General features: G+C 61.7%; 2 protein-coding genes across 5 annotated transcripts; one reads left to right on the top strand and one right to left on the bottom strand.

Moving 5' to 3' along the window:
- Positions 1-104: 104 nt before the first annotated feature.
- On the bottom strand, positions 105-5,930 carry TMEM150B (transmembrane protein 150B). 2 transcript variants are annotated; one of them, XM_084906576.1, is made up of 7 exons: positions 5,210-5,930; positions 4,722-4,847; positions 4,198-4,257; positions 4,048-4,115; positions 3,001-3,128; positions 1,435-1,618; positions 105-505 (listed from the first exon to the last, which is right to left on the bottom strand). In XM_084906576.1, the coding sequence occupies exons 2-7, from the start codon at positions 4,787-4,789 to the stop codon at positions 141-143; spliced, it is 873 nt and encodes a 290-aa protein (XP_084762702.1). In that variant the 5' UTR covers positions 4,790-4,847; positions 5,210-5,930; the 3' UTR covers positions 105-140. The 2 variants fall into 2 exon arrangements, with proteins under 2 accessions (XP_084762702.1, XP_084762701.1); XM_084906575.1 differs by having other exon boundaries at positions 4,722-4,799; positions 5,210-5,928.
- Positions 5,931-17,134: 11,204 nt separating this feature from the next.
- Positions 17,135-23,619, top strand: KMT5C (lysine methyltransferase 5C). 3 transcript variants are annotated; one of them, XM_084906463.1, is made up of 9 exons: positions 17,135-17,264; positions 18,550-18,748; positions 18,898-19,063; positions 19,442-19,551; positions 20,152-20,315; positions 20,422-20,441; positions 21,863-21,999; positions 22,109-22,278; positions 22,519-23,618. In XM_084906463.1, exons 2-9 carry the CDS (start codon positions 18,639-18,641, stop codon positions 23,022-23,024), a joined length of 1,383 nt encoding a protein of 460 aa, XP_084762589.1. In that variant the 5' UTR covers positions 17,135-17,264; positions 18,550-18,638; the 3' UTR covers positions 23,025-23,618. The 3 variants fall into 3 exon arrangements, with proteins under 3 accessions (XP_084762589.1, XP_084762590.1, XP_084762591.1); XM_084906464.1 differs by lacking the exon at positions 17,135-17,264 and adding an exon at positions 17,341-17,733; XM_084906465.1 differs by lacking the exons at positions 17,135-17,264; positions 18,898-19,063 and having other exon boundaries at positions 18,606-18,748; positions 22,519-23,619.
- Positions 23,620-24,018: the final 399 nt, after the last annotated feature.

Raw genomic sequence — 24,018 nt, forward strand, 5'->3', positions numbered from 1 at the left:
TCCGTTGCTTTTCCGTAGAGCGGAAGGGAGGGGGGGAGGGAGAGACACATCTCTCAGTGGCCTCTCACACTCGACCAACCCCCAGGTGCACGGTCTCGATTGATCGGAGTCAAACTGGCCCGGGTGCCTGGGCCAGCGCTCTAACCATTGAGCCACACCGGCCAGTGCCCGGCAAGTTCTTTAAGGTCCGTCCCGGGCGGTTCATCCGGGAGGCTCGTGCCCAGCGATGCGTCTGAGGCCCAGAGGAGCCCGGGCTCGGACTCTGTCCTGGCGGGGGGCCGGGCCAGGGCCAGGGGCAGCGGCGTTGGGGTCTGCGGGGAGACGGGGGAGGTGGGGGAGGCGGGCGGCGGTCTGAGGCTGGGCTCGGGCTGGAGGCACAGGGAGCAGCCCTCCAGGCCGGAGAAGTCCACGGCCATCAGGCCGAACAGCGTGAAGAGCAGCATGGCCACGGCCCACTCGCAGACGGCGGCCGCCGAGCGCTGACGACTGAAGTGCAGGACGAGCACTGGGCGTAGGGTCAAGGGCAGCCGCCAAGAGAGGGGCCTGTGGCAGCTGCCACTTCCTGTGGTGTCAACACTCCCACCACGGCCTTCCCAGCAACTAACGTGACATCTCCCCGACTGACATGACATCGCCCTGACTGACATGACATCCCCCCGACTGACGTGGCATTGCCTGATTACTGTGACATCACCTGACTAATGTGACATCACCCGATTGGCGTGACATCACCCAACTAATGTGACATCACCCCGACTGACGTGGCATCACACTGGGTAACGTGACATCACCCAACTAACGTGACATCACCGCGACTGGCGTGACATCACCCCGACTGACATGACATCACCTGATTACTGTGACCTCGCCCGACTAACGTGACATCACACTGTGTGGAGCTGAGTGTCCAGGCCAGGGGCCTGCAGCCCAGCTCTCGCTCCACATGAGCCACAGCCGGGTCTGCCACTTCCTGTGGTGTAAAGACTCCCACCACGGCCCTTCCCAGCGACACACGTGACATCACGGCCAAGAGACTGCTCCGGTCGGAGCCTCAGTCTGCACAGAGCGCACCCCATGGCCGGCTCAGCGCCCTCCCCACATCAGCTGGCCGCTCCCTGTGGGCCGGGCACCGATCTCAGCCCCGCACATGTATGTCTCCATCCTCACCGCCCAGGCTCGCTCTGCGTTTGACAGGTGAGGACCCCGAGGCCGTGAGAAGCTAAACACCAGCGGGGCCTCCCCAGCTGGGAGGAGGACCAGATGGGACTGCAACCCAGCCACCCAGGCAGCGCGCACACCGCCCCTCCTCTCTGAGGACTGCCCTGTAACCGGGCGGGAAACGGGAGCATCCGCACCAGCACACAGCAGACAGACACACACACACACACACACACACACACACACACACCCGGCGAGCCCCGCCCGGAAGGATACTGGTCACCAGGAGGACGGTGCAGAGGGTGCAGAGGAGCAGGCGCAGCGGCCAGATCCACGGGGCCCCGGGCTGGGGCAGGCGCTTCATCCGCCAGCAGAGGAGGACCTGCAGCCAGAAGTAGACGTGGCCCACGAACAGGGCCAGGAAGGCGCCCGCCAGGTGCGTGGGCAGCTGGTTCTTTTGCTGGAGGAGGAGCAAGGCGAGGTGAGGGGAGGACCTGAGCAGAGGCCAGGCCCACCGGGCAGGGATGGAGGGCCCCTGACCAACCCCGTGCACAGTGATTGACAACCCCGAGCACAGTGATTGACAACAGCCACGCCCAATAAGCAGGTCCCTGAGTGCATGCATTGGCTCTCCTCAGCTCTGGGAGGGCGGGCATTTAAACGTGTCCTTCAGCTGGGGGGTTGCGGGGAGGGCCTCAAATCCTAAAACAGTGCCTGGCCCCGAGCAGAGGCGCCTAGATGTTGGTGCAATAAGTCTTTTATTCTCACCCAGGGTGAGGGAGAGTAGGTGTTGCCGCCAAGGGGATAAAAATTGTGGGGTTTTTTTTGGCCCTGGCTGGGTGGCTCAGTGGACTGGAGGGTCCCAGGTTCAATTCCGGCCAAGGGCACAGGCCCGAGTTGCAGGCTCCAACCCCAGTGGGGGAGGGGGGTGTGCAGAAGGCAGCTGGTCCATGATTCTCTCTCATCATTGATGTTTCTATCTCTCTATCCCTCTCCCTTCCTCTCTGAAATCAATAAAGAAAATACATTTCTTTAAATTGGTTTTTGGACTTAACTCATTTGGCTCAGTGGATAGAGCGTGGGCCAGTGGACTGAAGGGTCCGGATTCGATTCCAGTCAGACATATATGCCTGGGTGTGGGCTTGATCCCCAGTAGGGGGTGTGCAGGAGGCAGCCCATTAATGATTCTCATCATTGATGTTTCTTTTTAAAAAATATATATAAATTTTATTGATTTTTTACAGAGAGGAAGGGAGAAGGAGATAGAGAGTTAGAAACGTCCAAGAGAGAGAAAAACACCAATCAGCTGCCTCCTGCACACCCCCCACTAGGGATGTGCCCGCAACCAAAGTACATGCCCTTGACCGGAATCGAACCTGGGACCTTCCAGTCCGCAGGCCGACGCTCTATCCACTGAGCAACACCGGTTTCGGCCTTTTTTTTTTTTTTTTTTTTTTAACCTCCCCCGTGGGATCCGGCGGGAAGGACCCGCCTACAGTCCCAGGGCAGAAGGTACAGCCTGGGGCAAACTCCGCCAACGCGGCAAACACCAACAATGAGTGACCATCAGCCGTTTCATCCCCGAGGGGGTGGAGAATGACGGGGAATCACCTCCCCGGGTGCAACCGAAACCCTAGGAAGCGGCTCCCACACGGCGCTCCATTCCGACAGCGGAGACCCCACCTCCCCGCAGGCCCACGGCCCGAGAACCACAAGAAAATACATGTCCCAGGAGGCTAAGCGGGGCCGAGCGCCCTCCGCAGAAGGAACCGGCCGCCCCGGAGGATGCTGGGAGTTGTAGTCCCAGGCTGTGGCTGGGCGCCGGAGCGGACTCGGACTCACCTGGAAATTGCCCACCACGGAGGTGCCGAAGGCACAGAGGAGCCCGGACCAGAGGATCAGCTGGTTGAGCCACTTCCTGACCCGCCAGCCCTGGAACTGGTGGTAACGGAGAATGCAGATCCAGGCGGCTGGGAGGAAAGGGAGTGGGAAGGCAATGTGGGGCGGGAAGGCTGGGGTACAGGGGTGGGGGGGGGGGGGGAAGGGGGGCCCACGCCAGACTTAGGGGAGGAGGGTGGGGCCTGGGCTCCTGGGTCTGAGGGAGGAGGGCTGGGGGCCTGGGCTCCTGGGTCTGAGGGAGGAGGGGCTGGGGGCCTGGGCTCCTGGGTCTGAGGGAGGGGCTGGGGGCCTGGGCTCCTGGGTCTGAGGGAGGAGGGCTGGGGGCCTGGGCTCCTGGGTCTGAGGGAGGAGGGCTGGGGGCCTGGGCTCCTGGGTCTGAGGGAGGAGGGGCTGGGGGCCTGGACTCCTGGGTCTGAGGGAGGAGGGGCTGGGGGACCCCCTGGGTTTGAGGGAGGAGGGCTGGGGGACCCCCTGGGTCTGAGGGAGGAGGGCTGGGGGGCCCCTGGGTCTGAGGGAGGAGGGCTGGGGGCCTGGGCTCCTGGGTCTGAGGGAGGAGGAGGCTGGGGGCCTGGGCTCCTGGGTCTGAGGGAGGAGGAGGGGGGCCTGGGCTCCTGGGTTTGAGGGAGGAGGGCTGGGGGCCTGGGCTCCTGGGTCTGAGGGAGGAGGAGGGGGGCCTGGGCTCCTGGGTCTGAGGGAGGAGGAGGGGGGCCTGGGCTCCTGGGTCTGAGGGAGGAGGGCTGGGGGCCTGGGCTTCTGGGTCTGAGGGAGGAGGCTGGGGGCTGGGCTCCTGGGTCTGAGGGAGGAGGGGCTGGGGGCCTGGGCTCCTGGGTCTGAGGGAGGAGGAGGCTGGGGGCTCCTGGGTCTGAGGGAGGAGGGCTGGGGGCCTGGGCTCCTGGGTCTGAGGGAGGAGGGCTGGGGGTCTAGCCTGCAGGGTGTGAGGGGGCTGGGGTTGCCCTGGCTGGCCCGGGCGAAGGGCCAGGGCAGATTTACCCATCGCAGCTCCCATGTTGAGCAGCTGGCCGAAGATGCAGCTCTGGGGCGGGTAGGATCCGCAGAGACTGGGGACGAGAGGGGTCACTGAGGTTCTGTAGGACCGGGACCCCCTTCCCGCCCTCTCACTCCTCCCAGCGCCCTCACCACCTGATATAGGGGATGCCCTCCGTCAGGTTCACAGTCTTGTTGGACACGGCGATCGCGAAACTGCAGGAGGGGAGACGTCAAATGAGGGCCGATTCCCAGACACCTTTTCCTTCTGTTCCCCAAAACCAGCCCCTCCTCCCCCAGACCCCGGAGTCCTGACCCCCAGCCTCCTCCCTCAGACCCAGGCCCCCAGCCTCCTCCCTCAGACCCAGGAGCCCAGGCCCCCAGCCCTCCTCCCTCAGACCCCGGAGTCCTGACCCCCAGCCCTCCTCCCTCAGACCCAGGAGCCCAGGCCCCCAGCCCCTCCTCCCTCAGACCCAGGAGCCCAGGCCCCCAGCCCTCCTCCCTCAGACCCAGGAGCCCAGGCCCCCAGCCCTCCTCCCTCAGACCCAGGGGTCCAGGCCCCCAGCCCTCCTCCCTCAGACCCAGGGGTCCAGGCCCCCAGCCCTCCTCCCTCAGACCCAGGAGCCCAGGCCCCAGCCTCCCCCCTCGGACCCAGGCACCGTCCTGCCCAGAACACTCACACGGTCCAGATGCTGGTGGCCGCCCAGACGGCCAGGAAGACGGGCAGCAGGGACAGGTAGCCCCACATGCCGGGGCCTCTGCAGAGGAAGGGAGGGCCGTGAATGAACCCCGCTTTCTCTCTGACCCTGTGTGTGTGTGTTTGTGTGTGTGTGTGTGAGTGTGAGAGAGAGAGAGAGAGAGGAGAGAGGGAAGGGTTCAGGCTGTCAGATCCTGCCTGCCTGCCTCTGAGGCCCCCAGTGGCTCCCAGCCGGGCCGATGGCGGGCGGGGTGGGGGTCACTCCGGGAGCCGGGGTGCGGTCCTGTGAGGTGAGCCAGCTGTCAGCCTGGGGCGTGTCCCCGCCGTTCAGATGCCCTTTAACCTTTACCCACTGCCCTCCCCTCACCCACCTTCGGAGTCTCAGCACGGCCCCCGCTGGCTCCCCCTGACCCCCCCCCCGGACCCCCCTCCTCCCCCGGATGCCCCTCCTCCCCCCCCCCAGATGCCCACCTGCTGGGCTCCAGCTGTGGTCCGGGCCGCTGGGCGGGGTGAGTGGGGTGAGCGGCTCAGAGGAACTGCTGGGACGGGGTGGGGCTTGCCGGTCAGAGGCTTTCAAAGAAAAGCAAAGTCCGACCTGGCCTGGCCCTCGGGGGCCAGAGTCTGGCTGCCACTCTGGAGGGGCCTCACCCCAAAGGCCACTTCCGCCTGCTCAGCCCCAGGCGGCTCCTGAGCATCTGGAGGCCCCCAACTTCCTTCCTCACACTTTATAGGCTGGGCATGCCCACCCCCGGCCTGTCCTCCTCCGGGACCGCCAATCAGAGCCTGCAGCTCTCTCTTCCTCCGGGTGTGTGTGTGTGTGTGTGTGTGTGTCTCTGTGTGTGTGTGTCTGTGTGTGTCTGTGTGTCTGTGTGTCTCTGTGTGTGTGTGTGACTGTGTGTGTGTGTCTGTGTGTGTGTGTGTCTGTGTGTGTGTGTCTGTGTGTGTGTGTCTGTGTGTGTGTCTGTGTGTGTGTGTCTGTGTGTGTCTGTGTGTCTCTCTCTGTGTGTCTGTGTGTGTCTGTGTGTGTGTGTGTGCCTGTGTGTGTGTCTGTGTGTGTGTCTGTGTGTGTGTCTGTGTGTGTGTGTCTGTGTGTGTGTCTCTCTGTGTGTGTGTGTCTGTGTGTGTGTCTGTGTGTGTGTGTCTGTGTGTGTCTGTGTGTGTGTGTCTGTGTGTGTCTGTGTGTGTGTCTGTGTGTGTGTGTGTCTGTGTGTGTGTCTGTGTGTCTGTGTGTCCCTGTGTGTCTGTGTGTGTATGTGTGTGTGTGTGTCTGTGTGTGTGTCTGTGTGTGTCTGTGTGTGTGTGTCTGTGTGTGTGTCTCTGTGTGTGTGTGTGTCTGTGTGTGTGTCTGTGTGTGTGTGTCTGTGTGTGTGTGTCTGTGTGTCTGTGTGTGTCTGTGTGTGTGTGTCTGTGTGTGTGTCTGTGTGTGTGTGTCTGTGTGTGTCTGTGTGTGTGTGTCTCTGTGTGTGTCTGTGTGTGTGTCTGTGTGTGTCTGTGTGTCTCTCTCTGTGTGTCTGTGTGTGTATGTGTGTGTGTGTGTGTCTGTGTGTGTGTGTCTGTGTGTGTGTCTGTGTCTGTGTGTGTGTGTCTGTGTGTGTGTGTGTCTGTGTGTGTGTGGGGGGGGTGAGACCCAGAACCCAGGCCCTCCTGGAGCAGATGTGTTCCTCCTGCTCCCGGGTCCCCGCTCTGACCTTCTGGGAACCCAGCCTCCAGGCCCCAGGTCCCCATCCTTTCCCGATGGCCCTGGGCTGGTACCCGCCTCCCCATCCTTTCCCGATGGCCCTGGGCCGGTACCCACCTCCCCATCCTTTCCCGATGGCCCTGGGCCGGTACCCGCCTCCCCATCCCTTCCCGATGGCCCTGGGCCCCGCACCCCCCTCCTCCCAGCTGCTGACCCGCTGCCTGCCCTCCCTTCCTCCCTCCCCGAGGCCAGGCCTGGTTCCCCAGCGGGCGGGTGTGGTGGGAGGGGGAGGGCGACCTCAGTGATGACATCCCCATCCGAATGCCTTCCCAGAAAGCAGCTGCTCCTCCACCACCTCCCGCTCCGGGAGCCCGCTCCTTCCGGCTTCTTTCTGCCCTCCCCATGCCGGGGGTATGGGCCCCGGCCTCCACCTGCTGCCCAGGCCCCAGCCTCCTCCCTCAGACCCAGGCCCCAGCCCTCCTCCCTCAGACCCAGGAGTCCAGACCCCCAGCCCCTCCCTCAGACCCAGGAGCCCAGGCCCCCTGCCTCCTCCCTCAGACCCAGGAGCCCAGCCCTCCTCCCTCAGACCCAGGAGCCCAGGCCCCCAGCCCTCCTCCCTCAGACCCAGGAGCCCAGGCCCCCAGCCCTCCTCCCTCAGACCCAGGAGCCCAGGCCCCAGCCCTCCTCCCTCAGACCCAGGAGCCCAGGCCCCAGCCCTCCTCCCTCAGACCCAGGAGCCCAGGCCCCAGCCCTCCTCCCTCAGACCCAGGAGCCCAGGCCCCAGCCCTCCTCCCTCAGACCCAGGAGCCCAGGCCCCAGCCCTCCTCCCTCAGACCCAGGAGCCCAGGCCCCAGCCCTCCTCCCTCAGACCCAGGAGCCCAGGCCCCAGCCCCTCCTCCCTCAGACCCAGGGCCCCAGCCCCTCCTCCCTCAGACCCAGGGCCCCCGCCTCCTCCCTCAGACCCAGGAGCCCGGCCCCCAGCCTCCTCCCTCAGACCCAGGAGCCCAGGCCCTCCTCCCTCAGACCCAGGGCCCCAGCCCTCCTCCCTCAGACCCAGGAGCCCAGGCCCCCAGCCTCCTCCTCCCTCAGAACCCGCCCCCTCCTTTTTAAAATCTGGACACAATTCACAAAACAAATACTCAATTCCATGGCACTTAGACCTTCCCACTGTATTGCAACACCCCGATTCTCCGTCCAGTCCTAGAGCTTTTTCATCTCCCGGGAGGGTGGCCTGGTTCCCAGGGCAGGCCTCCCCGCCCGCCCCCGCCCGCCCCCGCCCTGGCCGCTCCCCGCTGCCCTCTGTGGCCGAGGACGTGCCTGCGGGGGACGTTTTCCCTGAGCCAGCTGCGGTCCTGCCTGGCCTCCAGAGGACCTCAGTGCTCTGCCTCGCCCACACCCTGGCCGGCCTCGCCCTCTGGCTGCGTCATCAGTTCCTCCAGGAAGAGATGCGGGGAATTCCTTGGGAATGACGCCAGAGGAAGATAAAGGGGAGCCCTGGCTGGTGTGGCTCAGTGGATAGTGCGTCGGCCTGTGGCCTGAAGGGTCCCGGGTTCGATTCCTTTCAAGGGCACATGCCCAGGTGGCAGGCTCCATCTCCAGTGGGGGACTTGCAGGAGGCAGCCAATCAGTGATTCTCATCATGGATGTTTCTCTCTTCCTCTCCCTTCCTCTCTGAAATCAATTAAATGAATAAATATTATATATATATATATATATCCTCCAAATGAAGCACGGCCCAGCCAACATCTTGATTTCAGCTCAAAAAACAAACAAACTGATGTTGAGTTCTAGCCGGTGTGTCTCAGTGGCTAGAGCATCGGCCTGCGGACTGAAAGGTCCCGGGTTCGATTCCGGTCAAGGGCATGTACCTTGGTTGTGGGCACATCCCCAGTAGGGGGTGTGCAAGAGGCAGCTGATCGATGATTCTCTCTCATCGATGTTTCTAACTCTATCCCTCTCTCTTCCTCTCTGTAAAATATCAATAAAATGTATATTAAAAAAAACAAAACAAAAAACTGGTGTTGAGTTCTAGCCGGTGTCGCTCGATGGCTAGAGCATCGGCCTGAAGACTGAAGGGTCCCAGGTTCGATTCTGGTCAAGGGCACATGCCCAGGTTGCAGGCTCCATCCCCAGTAGGGGGGCGTGCAGGAGGCCGCGGATCCATGGTTCCTTCTGATCATGGATGTTTCTCCCTCTCCCTCCCTCTCCCTTCCTCTCTGACATCAATAAAAATATATATATATATATATATTTTTTTAATATATTTTATTGATTTTTAGCAGAGAGAAAGGGAGAGAGATAGAGAGCTAGAAACATCGATGAGAGAGAAACATCAACCAGCTGCCTCTTGCACACACCCCCTACCTGGATGTTCCCGCAACCAAGGTACATGCCCTTGACCGGAATCGAACCTGGGACCTTTCAGTCCGCAGACCGACGCTCTACCGCTGAGCCAAACCAGCTTCGACAATAAAAATATATTAAAAAAAAAAAAAAAAAGAGAGAGAGATAAGGAGAGAGCGCACAGGGAGAGGCAGAGGAAAGCCTCCAGCCTGGGCCACAGGCCAGCCGCCTGGAACGGGGGCCGGGGTGGGAGCCGCAGCTCAGCCCTGCCAAAGCCCAGCCCACCCCGTGGAGTCTGGGCCCGGGAAGTGCTGGGTCACCCTCGGGCACGAGGCCCGGGAAGCAGAAACGGGCTGGTGGCTGCTGGGGCCGGGGAAGCAGAAACGGGCTGGTGGCTGCTGGGGCCGGGGGCCGGGGGCCGGGGAAGCACACTGACTGCTTAGTCACTTCCGCTGGGGAGACAAGGTTGTGGGCGCCACAGACAGGAAGGCCGCGAGATCACACACCTGCACCCCGCGGGAGGGGGGTGTTGTGTTCTGTGATTTTATTTTATTTATTTATCTTTAATATATTTTATGGATTTTTTTTTTTTTTTTAGAAAAGTGATTTTAAGAAAAAGTTTTTTAGTATATATTTTTTATTGATTTTTTACAGAGAGGAAGAGAGAGAGATAGAGAGCCAGAAACATCGATGAGAGAGAAACATCGACCAGCCGCCTCCTGCACCACCCCCACCGCGGATGTGCCCGCAACCAACGTACATGCCCTTGACTGGAATCGAACCCGGGACCTTTCAGTCTGCAGACCGACGCTCTACCATTGAGCCAAACTGGTTTCGGCTATATTTTATTGATTTTAAAAAATATATATTTTATTGATTTTTTACAGAGAGGAAGGGAGAGAGACAGAGAGCCAGAAACATCGATGAGAGAGAAACATTGATCAGCTGCCTCCTGCACACCCCCTACTGGGAATGTGCCTGCAACCACGGTACATGCCCTTGTCCGGAATCAAACCCAGGACCTTTCAGTCTGTAGACCGACGCTCTATCCACTGAGCCAAACTGGTTTCGACATGTGTTCTGTGATTTTGGAGAGAAGGGAGAGGGAGAGAGAGGAACATCCATGGAGAGAGAGAATCCTGGATCGGCTGCCTCCTGCATGACCCCTACACACACACACTCCCCACGGGATGGAGCCTGTAACCCGGGCACGTCCCCTGACCGGGAATCGAACCCTGACCTCCTGGTTCCTAGATAGATGCTCCGCCACTGAGCCACGCCGGCCGGGCGCCAAGTGTATCCTGAATCAACCCGCCTGCTCGGCTTCCTGAATAAAACCTCTTGCTTGCCAAAACCAGTTTGGCTCAGCGGATACAGCGTCCACCTGTGGACTGAAGGGTCCCGGGTTCGATTCCCAGTCAAGGGCACATGCCCGGGTTGTGAGCTTGATCCCCAGAGTGGGGCGTGCGGGAGGCAGCCGATCCATGATTCTCTCTCATCGTGGATATTTCTCTCTCTCCCTTCCTCTCTGAAATCAATAAAAATATATATATTAAAAAAAAAAACCCTCTGCCCTGACTGGTTTGGCTCAGTGGATAGAGCATCGGCCTGTGGACTGAAGGGTCCCGGGTTCGATTCCGCTTAAGGGCATGTACCTTGGTTGCAGGCACATCCCCAAGGGGGATGTTTCTCTCTCATTGATGTTTCTGACTCTCTACTTCTTTCCCTTCCTCTCTGTGAAAAATCAATAAAATATATTAAAAAAAAAAAATCTCTGCCCTGACTGGTTCGGCTCAGTGGTTAGAACATCGGCCTGCGGACTGAGACGTCCCGGGTTCGATTCCGCTTAAGGGCATGGACCTTGGTTGGGGGCACATCCCCAGTGGGAGGTGTGCAGGAGGCAGCGGGTCGATGTTTCTCGCTCATCAATGTTTCTGACTCTCCATCTCCCTTCCTCTCTGTAAAAAATCAATAAAATATGTATACTTTAAAAATCCTGTGCTTTATTTCAACACCGCTTTCTGTCACTCGTCTGAATTCTTTCTCAGGAGCGTGAGAAGACGGAGGAGGGTCGGCCCGCCTCCGGCTCAGGCGGCTCTTCAGGAACCCAGTCCTCTGAGGACGTGTTCTTGTCTGTGGGCATTCATCCCCTTAGTATCTCACCCCCCTGCCCGCTGCCCCTGCCTCTCTACTCAATCATTTATTCAGATCACTCCCGCCTCCCCCAGCCCCCCACCCTGCTCTCCAAGGCTCTATCCATCCAGTGAGCTATTCTCTCCTCCACCCAGGTTCCCTCATCCTTTAATCCATTCATTATTCCCTCTTCCCAGGAGCCCTGGAACCCACTGCTCAGGTGAGCCACCTGCTCTCCGTGGATCCAGTCACTTCACCTGCGGTCTGTATTCCGTAACAAACGCCCACAAACCCCGTGGCTCAGGGGCCAGGGACACGTGCTCCCTGACAGTCTGGGTGGGCCGGATCTCAGCATCAGGGGAGGGTGTCCCCCAGGAGGAGGCGCTGGAGCAAAGACCTGGATGGAGAAGGGTGGACGGGGAGCTCTGAGTGAGGGGAGGGGAGCTGAGCCTCCAGCACGGAGACCAGGGAGAGGGGGTCACGGGAGGAGTGATGGGAGGGAAAGGAAGGGTGAGATCGGACAGACAGTGAGGGGCAGGCATGGCAAGGACATGGAGGGGTGTATCCGTTAACGACAGGAGCCTAACACAGCAGGAAGCCTGGATCTGCCCCGTTCCTCTGGGTCCGGATTCAGGAGTGGGTTCCGGTGGGTGGGACTGCCTTGGAGTAGCGCTCCTCAAGATGTCCATCAGGCCGAAACCGGGGTGGCTCAGTGGATGGAGCATCGGTCTGTGGACTGAAGGGTCCCGGGTCCGATTCCGGTCAAGGGCATGTACCTTGGTTGCTGGCACATCCCCGGTAGGGGGTGTGCAGGAGGCAGCTGGTCGATGTTTCTCTCTCATCGATGTTTTTGGCTCTCTGTCCCTCTCTCTTCCTCTCTGTAAAAAATCAATAAAATGTATTATATAAAAAAATAAATAAGTAAGATGTCACCGAAACCGGTTTGGCTCAGTGGATAGAGCATCGATCTGCGGACGGAAAGGTCCCAGGTTCAATTCCGGTCAGGGGCATGTACGTTGGTTGCGGGCACATCCCCGGTGGGGTGTGTGCAGGAGGCAGCTGATGGATGTTTCTCTCTCATCGATGTTTTTGGCTCTCTGTCCCTCTCTCTTCCTCTGTAAAAAATCAATTATATATATATATATATATATATATATATTTTTTTTTTTTTTTTTTTTTTTTTTTAAAAGATGTCCCTCAGGGCACCGTCCCCGAAGGCCTGGCAGAGGGAGGAGGGCTGTGTCCGTGCTGACTCACTCACATGACTGCCAGGCCGCTGGCAGCAGTTTCAGTTCCTCTCTGGCTGTGGCCCGAGGCCCGGTTTCTTCACGTGCGGACTTCCCCAGAAGGTGGCTTCAATGGCCTCTGGCCCCGGGGCCAAATTCCCCCAGATGGCTGATCCCAGGAAGCCAGGAGGAAGCCCTGCCTCTGGTGAACTGGTCCTGGGCATGCCCTGGGCTCTGCAATGCGCGTTTGGTCACACAGCTCAGTCCTCTCTGAGTGGGGAGGAGCTACGTGAGGACAGGAGGCGGGGCACAGGGTCATGGAGGCTGGCTGCTAAGATGCGGATCCATTGCATGATGATGGTGATGATGGAAATGATGATGATGGTGATTGTGATGGTGATGGTGGTGGTGATGGTGATGATGATGATGGTGGTGATGGTGATGATGATGGTGGTGGTGATGGTGATGATGATGGTGGTGATGATGGTGATTGTGATGGTGATGGTGGTGGTGATGGTGATGGTGGTGATGGTGATGATGATGGTGGTGGTGGTGATGGTGGTGGTGATGGTGATGGTGATGATGGTGGTGGTGATGGTGGTGGTGATGGTGATGGTGGTGGTGATGGTGATGGTGATGATGGTGGTGATGGTGATGATGATGACGGTGATTGTGATGGTGATGGTGGTGGTGATGGTGATGATGATGGTGGTGGTGATGGTGATGATGATGGTGGTGATGATGGTGATGATGCTGATGATGGTGGAGATGATGGTGGTGATGATAGTGATGGTGATGACATAGATAAGTGTGGGTATGCATAGGTATAAATAGATGGAGATATATGTATAGTAACAGAGTATGTAATACATTTTATTATATACATTAAAATATTTCTATTGAGTTCAAAGAGGAAGGGAGAGGGAGAGAGAGATAGAGACATTAACAATGAGAGAGAATCATTGATAGGCTACCCCCTATACTCTCCCCACTAGGGATGGAGCCCGCAACCCAGGCATGTGCCCTGACGTGAATCAAACCAGGACTTCCTGGTTCATAAGTCAACACTCAACCACTGAGCCACATCCTTCAGTGTCTGACTTATTTATTGATGACAAAGGCAGGTTTCCTTTTCCTCGAAGCTGAGTGGTAACGTTGCACTGTGTACACACCGTGTTTTCTTTAGCCATTCACAGGGGGACACTCCGGTGGTTTCCACGCCTCAGCTGTGGTGGGTAAGGCTACAACAGACACGGAGGGGCGGGGCACAGCTACCCCTTCAAAATTCCCATTTCATCTTCCTTTGGGTTTATACCCAGAAGTGGAATCGCTGGGTCAGTAGAAGCTCTATTGTGTTGCTGTTTTTTATTTTTATTTTATATTTATTTATTTTTAAATATATTTTTATTGGTTTCTTACAGAGAGGAAGGGAGAGGGACAGAGAGCTAGAAACATCGATGAGAGAGAAACATCAACTTGCTGCCTCCTGCATACTCCCCACTGGGGATGTGCCTGAAACCAAGGTACATGCCCTTGACCGGAATCGAACCTGGGACCTTTCAGTCCGCAGACCGATGCTCTATCCACTGAGCCAAACCGTTTAGGGCCCTAGTTGATTTCAGAGAGAAAGGAAGAAGGAGAGAGAGACAGAAATCTCCATGATGAGTGAGAATCATTGATCAGCTACCTCCGGCACGCCCGAAGCTGGGGGCAGAGCCCACAACCCCAGCATGTGCCCTGACAGGGATCAAACCATGACCTGGTCCATAGGTCCATGCCCAACCACTAAGCCACACTGGACTTTCCTAGATTTTTAAAAATTAATTAATTTATTTTTTAGTTGATTTCAGAGAGGAGGGGAGAGGGATAGAGAGATAGAAACATTAATGATGAGAGAGAACCACAGATTGGCTGTCTCCAGCAGGCCCCCTACTGGGGAGGATCAAGCCAGCAACTCAGGCATGTGCCCTAGGCCGGAATTGAACCTGAGACCCGTTAGTCTGCGAGCTGACACTCTATCCACTGAGCCACACTGGCCAGGGCTCTAGTTGTTTTTTAAGCAATGCCAAGACCCACATCTTTTTTAAAAAATCTATTTTTATTGATTTCAGAGAGGAAGACAAAAATAGAAACATCAATGATGGGAGAGAAACATCGATGAGAGAGAAATATCCACCTCGGGGCTGAACAATGACAAATGTCTTTTGTAGCTTTCCCGATCGCATGCCTTCAGGCCTACTAGGGCCTCTCACCTCTGTCACACTTAAACAAAAATAAATAAATAAAAATTATATATAAAAATTATATTGATTTTTCACCAAGATGAAGGGAGAGGGATAGAAAGTTAGAAACACTGATGGGAGAGAAACATCGATCAGCTGCCTCCTGCACACCCCCTGCTGGGGATGTGCCCGCAACCAAGGTGCATGCCCTTGACTGGAATTGAACCTGGGACCCTTCAGTCCGCAGGCCGACGCTCTATCCACTGAGCCAAACCGGTTGGGGCATCTGTCACACTCTTGACATTCATGCAGCATTAGATGTATCCATACACAGCCCTTGCTTTCTGCGTATTGAAACTTCTACATTTGCCCTGGCCGATTTGGCTCAGTGGATAGAGTGTCGGCCTGCGGACTGAAGGGTCCCAGGTTCGATTCCCCTCAAGGGTACATGCTCAGGTTTTGGGCTCGATCCACAGTGTGAGAGTGTGCAGGAGGCAGCCGGTCAGTGATTTCCTCCCATCATTCCTGTTGCTCGCTCGCTCTCCTCCTCTTCCTCTCTAAAATCAATAAAGAAATATATATATTTTAAAAAAAACAACAAAAAACTGCCGAAGCCGGTTTTGCTCAGTGGATAGAGCATCAGCCTTTGGACTGAAAGGTCTCAAGTTCCATTCCAGTCAAGGGCATGTACCTTGGTTGCAGGCACATCCCCAGTAGGGGGCGTGCAGGACGCAGCTAATCCATGTTTCTAACTCCCTCTCCCTCTCCCTTCCTCTCTGTAAAAAAGCAATAAAAATATTTTTAAAAAACAAACACACAAACAAAACCTTCTACATTTGACTGTGGAGACTCCTGCCGCCGGCGGTATGTGCTGGGGGCTGTCCCGGTGGCTGCAGGCCCGGCCCGCGCCTCCTTTCCCGGCTGGGTGGCGCCCCCTGCAGGATGAACACGCTTCGTGCCGCACATTTTCTAGAAATGCAATCATCTCAGAACTATGTGCACCCTCGGGTCAAAGGGGTAAACCTTTTAAGATGCAGACAAGCTGCTAGGGCTTTTCCGGCCGCTCAGCTGGGCGGAGGGTCCCTCCTTCCTTCCCTCCTCTGGAGCCGCGGCCATTCCTTCCGGGTGCGGGGCGCGGGGCGCCGGGCGCGGGGCGCGGGGCGCAGGGTGCGGGTGTGTCTCGGAGCTGGAGCTGATAAAGGAACACTATAAACCGAGGGCTGGAGGCTGGGAGCAAGGATGGAAGACATATAAAATTACAAAGTTTGGTTACATAAAATTAAAGAGCGAAATCCAGTACTTTGGTTTTGTTAAAGGCTTTACTTAGGGTTCATGTTTTTGTTACTGTTTTTTGTTGTTGTTGTTGTTTTTTTTTTTTTAAATAATGCACTATCAAAGTTTGACCACAATCTGGAGCCCAGATAACAGTGCTGTAGTTGGAAATGGCTTTACTCTGAAAATAAGGTTAGTGGGTTGGTGTAAATTATTATTATTATTTTTTGCTTATGTGCTTTTGTCTTAAAGCTTATTTACCCCAAAATTTATTATTTTGAATACAACAATTTTTTAAAATATATTTTATTGACTTTTTACAGAAAGGAAGGGAGAGAATAGAGAGTTAGAAACATTGATGAGAGTCATCCATCAGCTGCCTCCTGCACACCCCCTAATGGGGATATGCCCGCAGCCAATGTACATGCCCTTGACCGGAATCAAACCCGGGACCCTTCAGTCCGAAGGCTGACGACGCTCTAGCCACTGAGCCAAACCGGTTTCGGCAAAATATACAGCAATTTTTAAAATTTTTAAAAAAATAATAATAAAAAGATGGAGGACACCTGGGAAGGCCCAGAGAGGGCAAGCCACTTCCCCAATGACACAGAGCAGCGGCACCGAGAAAGCACCTACTCGGCGCAGGACAGACACGTATCAGTCCACCACACGAAGGTCCCCCTGCTGCAAGCGCGGAGCTCGCGATTCTGGCGTAATGAAGATGCATGGCTAATTATGTTTGCTTCTAGGATGGGAGCTGGGAGGGGGGGTGATGCTAATTGGGGAGTGTGGAGGGGTGCCCCGTGGGAGGCTCCCAAGCTTCCCTGTCCCCCTCTTTCCGATCTGTTCACCCCGTGTTATAGTGGGCACTCCCGAAATTAAATGGGGACTTAGCGGGAAGAGAAGATCGACCAGGAGGGAGCGTGAAGAGCCCTTTGTACCCGGACAGCGTTGTCAATAAAGTTTTGTCGCCTTGGCAACCGCCGGCCTCTCCAGGCGGCGGGGCGGGGCACGGAGATGCGCGCGCATTCACCCCTTCAGCCCTCTCCCGGCTTTCTGCCTCAGAGGGCTGAAGGTTTCACCGGAGGAAAAGAATAGGGAGGGCCGCGGCTTCTGGTGACGGGCGGAGCCTTCTGCCAATGGAAGGATGAGCCCTGCCAAGGCCAACCAATCACGTCTTACTTCTGGAGCCGGCGGAGCCCGCCTCCTTCCCACTTGGACCCGAATAACCTGACCCGTACCGGAGTTACGGCGCTTTTAGCCAATGAGGGAGCCGCCTGCGGGCCGTGGGCGGGGATACGTCTCCATGGCAGCGCGAGAAGGACAGCGGCGGGAACCAATCGCAGCAATTGGCGGCGCGGAGGGGGCAGCGCGGGCGTGGCGGGGTTTTGTGGGGGCACTGACGGGGTTTTGTGGGGGCGGGCGGAGAGGCCAGAGCGCGGCTCGGCCAATGGGAGAGGCGCAAATGCCTCGGCAACGGCAGAGTGGCGGCGGCCGCAGCCAATGGTAGGCCGCGGCGGCCGCGGCGGGGCGGGCCCGGCGGGGCAGACGGGAGGCGCGGCGACCGAGCCTGAGGCTCGCTGAAGAGGCAGTGGGAGGTAGTGGCAGCGGCGGCGCGAGCGCCAGAGGCGGAGGCGGAGGAGGAGAAGCGGGTGAGGGGCGGCGCGGGGTCGGACGTCTGAGCTCCCTCTCGACCCCCGCCCCGCGCCGCCTTGGCTCCCGGGCGCCCCCGGCCCCGACTGTCCCCCGCCCGGCCGGGTCCCGCGTGCACAGGCGCCTCAGTGAGCGCCCTGCGGGCTCGGCGCAGCGGTCCCGGTGCCTCCTCGCCAGGCCCCTCCCGCGCCCCGCGCCTTCCCGGGGCTCCCCCACGCTCCAGGCCCTGCGCTGCACGCTCACCGCCGGCCCAGGTCCCGGGAGCCGCCCGCCCGCTTCCCCAATTCCTCCCCGGACCCTCCCTGCCTGCCTGCCTGCCGGGGCCCCCAGGCTCCGTCCCCGGGGCTCCCCACGCTCCTCCCGGGATCCCCAGGACGCCCCCCGCCTCGCTGCTTCTCCAAGGCCCCCAGCTCCTCCCGGCACCCTCCCTGGACCCCACGCCCTTCGCCTTCTCTCCCCGCGCCCCAGGTATCCCGCCGGCTGTCCTCCCGGCCCCGCCCGTACCTGTCCCCCTCCTTCCCCCCGCGCCGCCGCCCCGCAGCTTCCGCCCGGCCCGCGCCCTCCGCGCTGACCCCCTTCCCGCGCCCGCCCGCCCGCCGCTCCGCGCGCCCTTCCTCGCCGCCTCCCCGCAGCCCCGCGGGGTGGGTGCCCCGCAGGCCTCCCGCGGACGGGGTCAGGGGTCATGTTTTGTTTCGGATCGCAAACCCCCTTCTCGCTCCTCCTCTGCCTCCCGGTGCGGTGCCTTTTCTCTCCGCACCCCCCGCCCCCGCTTTGTCCTCTGAGCCCCCCCTCCTTCCCCCAGAATGGAATCCTTGGAGAGGGAGCAGGTGCTGGGATCCCTCCTCCGCCCCCCCCCAACCCCCTGCAGGCCGCCTGGGGCTTCACCCAGGGCCTCCTGCGGCTCCCTGGGCTGCTGGGGAGGGAGGTGGGGACTGTGGGTGGAGGGGGGGGGTCCCCTGCCCTCGGGGAGGGCCGAGGGGGAGTGAGCCTCATGACTCCCAGCTCCTGCAGGGCTGTAAGCCTTCAGGGTCCCCTCAGCCTTGCAGTCCATCAAGCTCAGCCTTCCGTGTGTGTGCGTGTGCATGTGTGTGCGTGCATGTGAGTGCGTGTGCGTGCGTGTGTGTGCGTGGCGGGGCCTTTGTGTCTGCGCTCCGGAGCGTGCGAAGGAGCTGCCGGTGAAGGGGACCGTCCCTCGTTTTGGGGGCGTCCCCCCCCTGGCAGGCGCACTTGTTGCACCGGGGCCGGCGCTGAGCTGAGCTGCTCTTCTTCTCCCCCGACGTGCAGATGAGGGTCCGGACGGGCGCCGCAGCGGCCCGGCGCCAGCGCAGGCCCTCCCCGCGCCCCGGCCGCGGCAGCATGGTGTGTGCGGCACCATGGGCCCAGACAGAGTGACCGCGCGGGAGCTGTGCGAGAACGACGACCTGGCCACCAGCCTGGTGCTGGACCCCTACCTGGGCTTCCGCACGCATAAGATGAACGTCAGGTGAGGCCGCCGGGCGGGGCGGACGGCGGGCCGGGCCCCTCCCCCGCCTCCGCTGCGCCCCCTCCCCCCGGGCGGGTGGGGGCGGGGCCCGGGAAGGCCCGGAGGGAGTAGGCCAAGGCCCTGGGACCCAGGCATGCCCTCTCCCCCAGCCCTGTGCCCCCCCTGCGGCGACAGCACCACCTGCGCTCAGCGCTGGAGGCCTTCCTGAGGCAGCGGGACCTGGAGGCTGCATACCGGGCCCTGACGCTGGGAGGCTGGATGGCCCACTACTTCCAGAGCCGGGGCCCGCGGCAGGAGGCTGCCCTCAAGACCCACGTGAGGGCGCCCTTCCTTCCCCCGCTCACTCACCCACCCGTGTGTGCGCGCCCCTCACCTCCGAGCCCCCCACCGCCGGGCACTGCGCCCCTCCGCGCAGCACAGCCCGCGGGGGGCGACTCCCCCCGACTTCCTAGCTCTGGGGGACCTCAGAGCATCCCTAGGAGAGGAGAGCCGGCGGGCCCTCTGAGACGGCGTCTGACCTCTTCATTTGACAGATGGGGAAACCAAGGCCCCCAGGAGGGGGCGTGAGTCCCCCACCACCACCACCACTCAGCGAGTCAGTGGCAGAGCGGGCACTAGCGCCCAGGAGAGAGGGGGCGCCGAGGACGGCCCTGCCCCGCCACCTCACCCTGCCCACCCCCTCACCTCCCCCAGATCTTTCGCTACCTCCGCGCCTTCCTGCCTGAGAGCGGCTTTACCATCCTGCCCTGCACCCGCTACTCCATGGAGAGGAACGGAGCCAAGATCGTGTCCACGCGGGCCTGGTAAGAGGGCGGAGCGACAGGAGGTCTCCCGGGAGAGGAGGAGGAGCCGGGCCCGTAGGTCCTGAGCTCCCGAGCTCCACAGCCCGGCTGGGGGGCCAGCCCTGGGCCCTGGCGCACAGCAGGTGCTGCGGGCCAGGCCGGAGCTGGTGGAGCAGGTGGGGGGGAGGGGGCCCTGCCCGCTCGCTCATCCTAGCGGAAGGTAGATGGTGGCCGAGGGGACAGGCCGACACTGGCCAGAGCTGCCTCGAGCTTCAGGAGCCAAGGAATTGGGGGTGTTCAGGGGAGCCCGGCTTAAGCTGGAACCCCAGGGATGAGGGTCCGGTGTGGCGGGGCCTTGAATCCAGGCAGAAGGACCGGCTGCCCCAGGCAGGACGGGGGTGGGGGGTTGAGGAGGGAGGGGGGGTCTGGAGGAGCGAGGGGAGCGGGGAGCAGATGCACGATGTTGCCCACGTGGGCGGTCGGGCCGGGAAGCCCCGCCCCGCCCGCAGGTGGGAGATCAGGAGGCGGCTGCCTGCGGGCGGCCTGGTCCGTGTCCACCCCCCCCCCCCCCCCCCCCCCCGGCGGTCGGGGAGGCGGCGCCCACAGCCGGCCTCTCCGCAGGAAGAAGAACGAGAAGCTGGAGCTGCTGGTGGGCTGCATCGCAGAGCTGCGCGAGGCGGACGAGGGGCTGCTCCGCGCCGGCGAGAACGACTTCAGCATCATGTACTCCACGCGCAAGCGCAGCGCCCAGCTGTGGCTCGGGCCCGCCGCCTTCATCAACCACGGTGCGCGGGGCGGGGCCTGCGGGGCGGGGCCGGGGGGACGCCCCCTTTCCCGGCCCCGTTCACAGTCCCTTCTCTCCCCCCTGCGCCCGCACCCCGCTGTCTGCAGACTGCAAACCCAACTGCAAGGTGAGAGCTGGGGCCCGCCGGGCGGAACGGGCAGCGGGGAATGGGGCGGGGGGGGGGGGGGGGGGCTTTTCTGGTCTGTGAATCGCCCCAGACTGTCCACTGTCTCCCCAAAGCCGGTTCTGGTTGGGGGAGGGGGGTTTTGGCTGGAGTCACCTTGGGACAAAGGCTGCCACCTGCTGGCGGTGTCCTTCCCTCTGCGCTGAGCTGGGGGCCGGGCCAGTTTGGGGGTGGTGTGTGGTGATGGGGACCGGGGCCTGGAGCCCTAAGCCTGGCCAGAAGGCGCTCCCGGGCACAGTGGTGCTAACAGGAGCCGGGGACTGAAAGGCAGGAATCTGGGGGCCCTGGCTCCCTGGGGTGAGGCCTGAGAGCCCTGGCGGTGGGGGAGGGGCCCCTGCACAGGGGAGGAGGTTGGGGGTGGGGCGGGGGTGGAGCCCAGGGGAGTGGGGAGTGGAGGGGAGACAGCCCCTGGGGTGCTCCCTGCCAAGCCTGGGCCCCTGCAGGAGCCCCGAGGCATGGGGGGGGTCCCAGGTGCCGGGGTCAGAGCTGGTTTGAGGTTGATTTTTCTGAGATGGGCCAGTGAGAGCGTGCCTCCTCGCAGGCTGTGAGGGGCAGGTGCGCGGGGCACAGGCGTGGTGTTGGCAGTGTTGCTCTGATTCTGCAGGCCCCCCGCAGTTACATAGGTTTCAGGGTGCGTGACATGGGCCCAGTCTGGGCCTGGGCACAGGCAGGGCTGCATGAGAGGCTCGTGCGGAGGCAGGCGAAGCCGCCTGGGGCCCGGGAGCAGCGTGGAGGGGGAGCGGGGTGGTCCAGGGTTGCAGGAAAACGGGGGCAGGTTAGGGTGTCCCAGACAGGACACGTCACGGAGGGTCAGGGGGTGTGTGGCCAGCGAGGCGACTCCGGTCTGTTCTGGGTGAGCTCGGGTCTGCCTGCTGGGAGCGCCCACGCTGAATAAGGGACTGGGGGGCTGGAGGCTGGGCCGCCCGGGGACGCTGGTGTGCGACTGGTTTGTCCTGAGTGAGAGGTGGTGGGGGGCAGGGCAGGTCTCAGGGACCGAGAAGACCTGGGGTCAGGCAGGTGGTTGGCTCGGGCCACGCCCCAGCTTGTGTCAGTCTGGAGGGGGGTGAGGGGTGGACAGACAGGCCCCTGGGGGCAGGAGCGGGCAGGTAAGGGGCTGTGGGTTGGCTTCCAGGAAGCGGGTGGCCGCAGGGTGCAGGCCGGCAGGGAGCGAGGGGGCGGGTGTGTGGGAGGGCCGGTGTGTGGGAGGGCTCGGGGCTGAGCCCGGCCCGGGGGTCAGAGCCTCCTCCCGCAGGAGGGGAGGAAGGTCAGAGATGGCCGGGGGCTCCTGGCCCCTGTCTGTGCCAGGGGAGGAGCCTGGGGACCAGGGGGCCCGCGGCCAGGGCGCTGAGCGGCCCGGCCCCCAGTTTGTGCCCGCAGATGGGAACGCGGCCTGCGTGAAGGTGCTGCGGGACATCGAGCCCGGGGACGAGGTGACCTGCTTCTACGGTGAAGGCTTCTTTGGCGAAAAGAACGAGCACTGTGAATGCTACACCTGCGAGAGGTGCGCGGGGATGGGGCGGGGCGGGCGGGGGTGCCGGGGGCGGGGGGCGGGGGGGGGGAGCGGGGAGCCCGGAGCCCCGAAGCTCAGCCTCAAGGCCTCTGCCCCCCAGGAGAGGGGAAGGAGCCTTCCGCCTGAGGCCCGGGAAGCCCCTCCCGCCGCAGCCGCTGGACAAGTACCAGCTCCGCGAGACCAAGCGGCGGCTGCTGCAGAGCCTGGGCGGCCGGCTCAGCCCCTGGGCCTGCGCCCACTCGGCGCCGCTGCGCCAGAACCCGTTCTGCGGTGAGCCCGGGGCAGCCCCCTCCTGCCGGCCCGTCTCCATCAGACCCCCCCCTGCCCCTCCCCCCTGCCCTCCGGTCCTGTTCCTGGGCGGCCTGGTGGGGGGGGTGGGGAGTGGCCTGGCCCGGACCTCCCTTCTCTCTCCTCCTCCCCTCCCCCTTCCCCCTCCTCCCCTCCCCCCTTCTCCCCTCTCCCCAGCCAGCTCACAGGGTCACCCTGTCTCTCCCTCCCCCGCCTCCACAGCTGCCTGCCAGCCCCTGCACCCCCTGCCCTGCGGCGCCGGCTCCGACGCTGCGCCCCTCTGGGTCCAGTGGCTGCCGCAGCCCCAGCTCTGGGTGCGCCCCCGGAGGCGCAGGCGCCCCCCGGCCCGGCGGGCCCCCGCACCCCCTGTTCTCCGCGCTGCCCGCGTGTCCCTGCACCGGTGGGGGGGCTGCGGCCCCCACTGCCGCCTGCAGGCGGAGGCCCTGGTGGCCCTGGGCCCTGCCCCCCGCGCCCGCTGGACGCCCCGGCAGGACTGGCACTGGGCCCGGCGGTACGGGCTGCCTTACGTGCTGCGCGTGGACCTGAGCCGCGTGGTCCCAGCCCCGCCCGCCACCTCCTCGCCCAGCCCCGCCCCCGCCAGGCCCCCAGGCCCCCTCCCCGTCCCCAAGCAGGCCCTGGCCTTTGCCCCCTTCTCCCCACCCAAGCGCCTGCGGCTGGTGGTCAGCCACGGCTCCATCGACCTGGACGTCAACGGCGACGGGCCCTGAGGGGCCCCAGTCTCGGGACTCGCTGATCTCCAGAAGGGGTGCTGGGGCCTCTGAGAGGCCACTGACCCTTGACCCCAGCACAGCTCTGACCCCAGGGGGTGGGGTTGCGTTGGACACCCCCCAGGGATCGGACCCCTGACCCTTTGTGACTGCTGACCCCTGAGCCACCCCAACCCCAGCAGGGAGCCCTGGCCATTGCTGCCCCCGCCCCAGCCTCAGGACTGCCGCCGCCATTCCCGCCCCGCCCCCTCCTCCTGCCCAGGGAGCAAAGCCATAGGGGTGGGGGCACCCCTGGCGGCTCCCAGAGCCCAGCCTCTGGAGGAGGGGGACGGCTCGGGGTGGGGACTGGCCCACGTGGGGGGGTGGGTCTGCTCCAGCTCTGTGACTGACTGACGGGGGGCGAGGCGGGGTGTCTCAGGGAGGCCGGGTGTGACCTCATCTTTCTCATGGTGCTATCCCTGGTGCTACTGGGGTGTGGGGGCGCCCTCCCCTCCCCCACACCGGAACGGGGTATGTCTGTTGGGGGATTGGAAGCACTTGAACTTTTTATTTTATTAAAACCTTGTTACAAGCTTCACCCGTGGGAGCCTCTCCTGTTTATCTCTGCCTTGAGGGTGTGTCCATCAGGAGGGCGCAGGCGGCCCTCAGCCCGGCCGGGGGCAGGGGGGCTCAGGCCAGAGGCGGCAGCCCAGGCTTTGGGCCCTGAGTTTGGGGTGTGGAGGGGCCCTTCCCCTAGGAATCCCTCTGAGAAAGCATGCTCCCGGGCCCCCTCCCAGCGGGAGGTGTGCTGCTGCCACCGCGGCTCATTCTCCCGCTGAGCAGCAGCTGCTGGCCTCCGCCCACTAGGTGTCAGTAGCACCCCCTTAGCTGTGACAGAAACCTCTGGAGACCTCCCCGCCCCCCCCCCCCCCCTCCCCGGCCGGAGGGATCTGATCTCGGGAGGGACAGCATCCAGGACCTGCAGTGCAGCGGACAGCCACCGCCCGCCGCCTGC

The sequence above is a fragment of the Pipistrellus hanaki genome (assembly GCF_964339955.1).
Source record: "Pipistrellus hanaki genome assembly, chromosome: 15".
In the NCBI taxonomy this organism is placed as follows: Eukaryota; Metazoa; Chordata; class Mammalia; order Chiroptera; family Vespertilionidae; genus Pipistrellus; species Pipistrellus hanaki.

Excerpts from the sequence above, each read along its gene's own strand:
- TMEM150B (XM_084906576.1), bottom strand. The coding sequence starts at position 4,789 with ATGTGGGGCTACCTGTCCCTGCTGCCCGTCTTCCTGGCCGTCTGGGCG. Across the intron at positions 4,116-4,197 it reads GAGGGCATCCCCTATATCAG|TCTCTGCGGATCCTACCCGC; the intron begins GTGGTGAGGGCG and ends TCTCGTCCCCAG. Across the intron at positions 3,129-4,047 it reads CAACATGGGAGCTGCGATGG|CCGCCTGGATCTGCATTCTC; the intron begins GTAAATCTGCCC and ends CTTTCCTCCCAG.
- KMT5C (XM_084906463.1), top strand. The coding sequence starts at position 18,639 with ATGGGCCCAGACAGAGTGACCGCGCGGGAGCTGTGCGAGAACGACGAC. Across the intron at positions 22,000-22,108 it reads GAATGCTACACCTGCGAGAG|GAGAGGGGAAGGAGCCTTCC; the intron begins GTGCGCGGGGAT and ends TCTGCCCCCCAG. Across the intron at positions 22,279-22,518 it reads GCGCCAGAACCCGTTCTGCG|CTGCCTGCCAGCCCCTGCAC; the intron begins GTGAGCCCGGGG and ends CCGCCTCCACAG.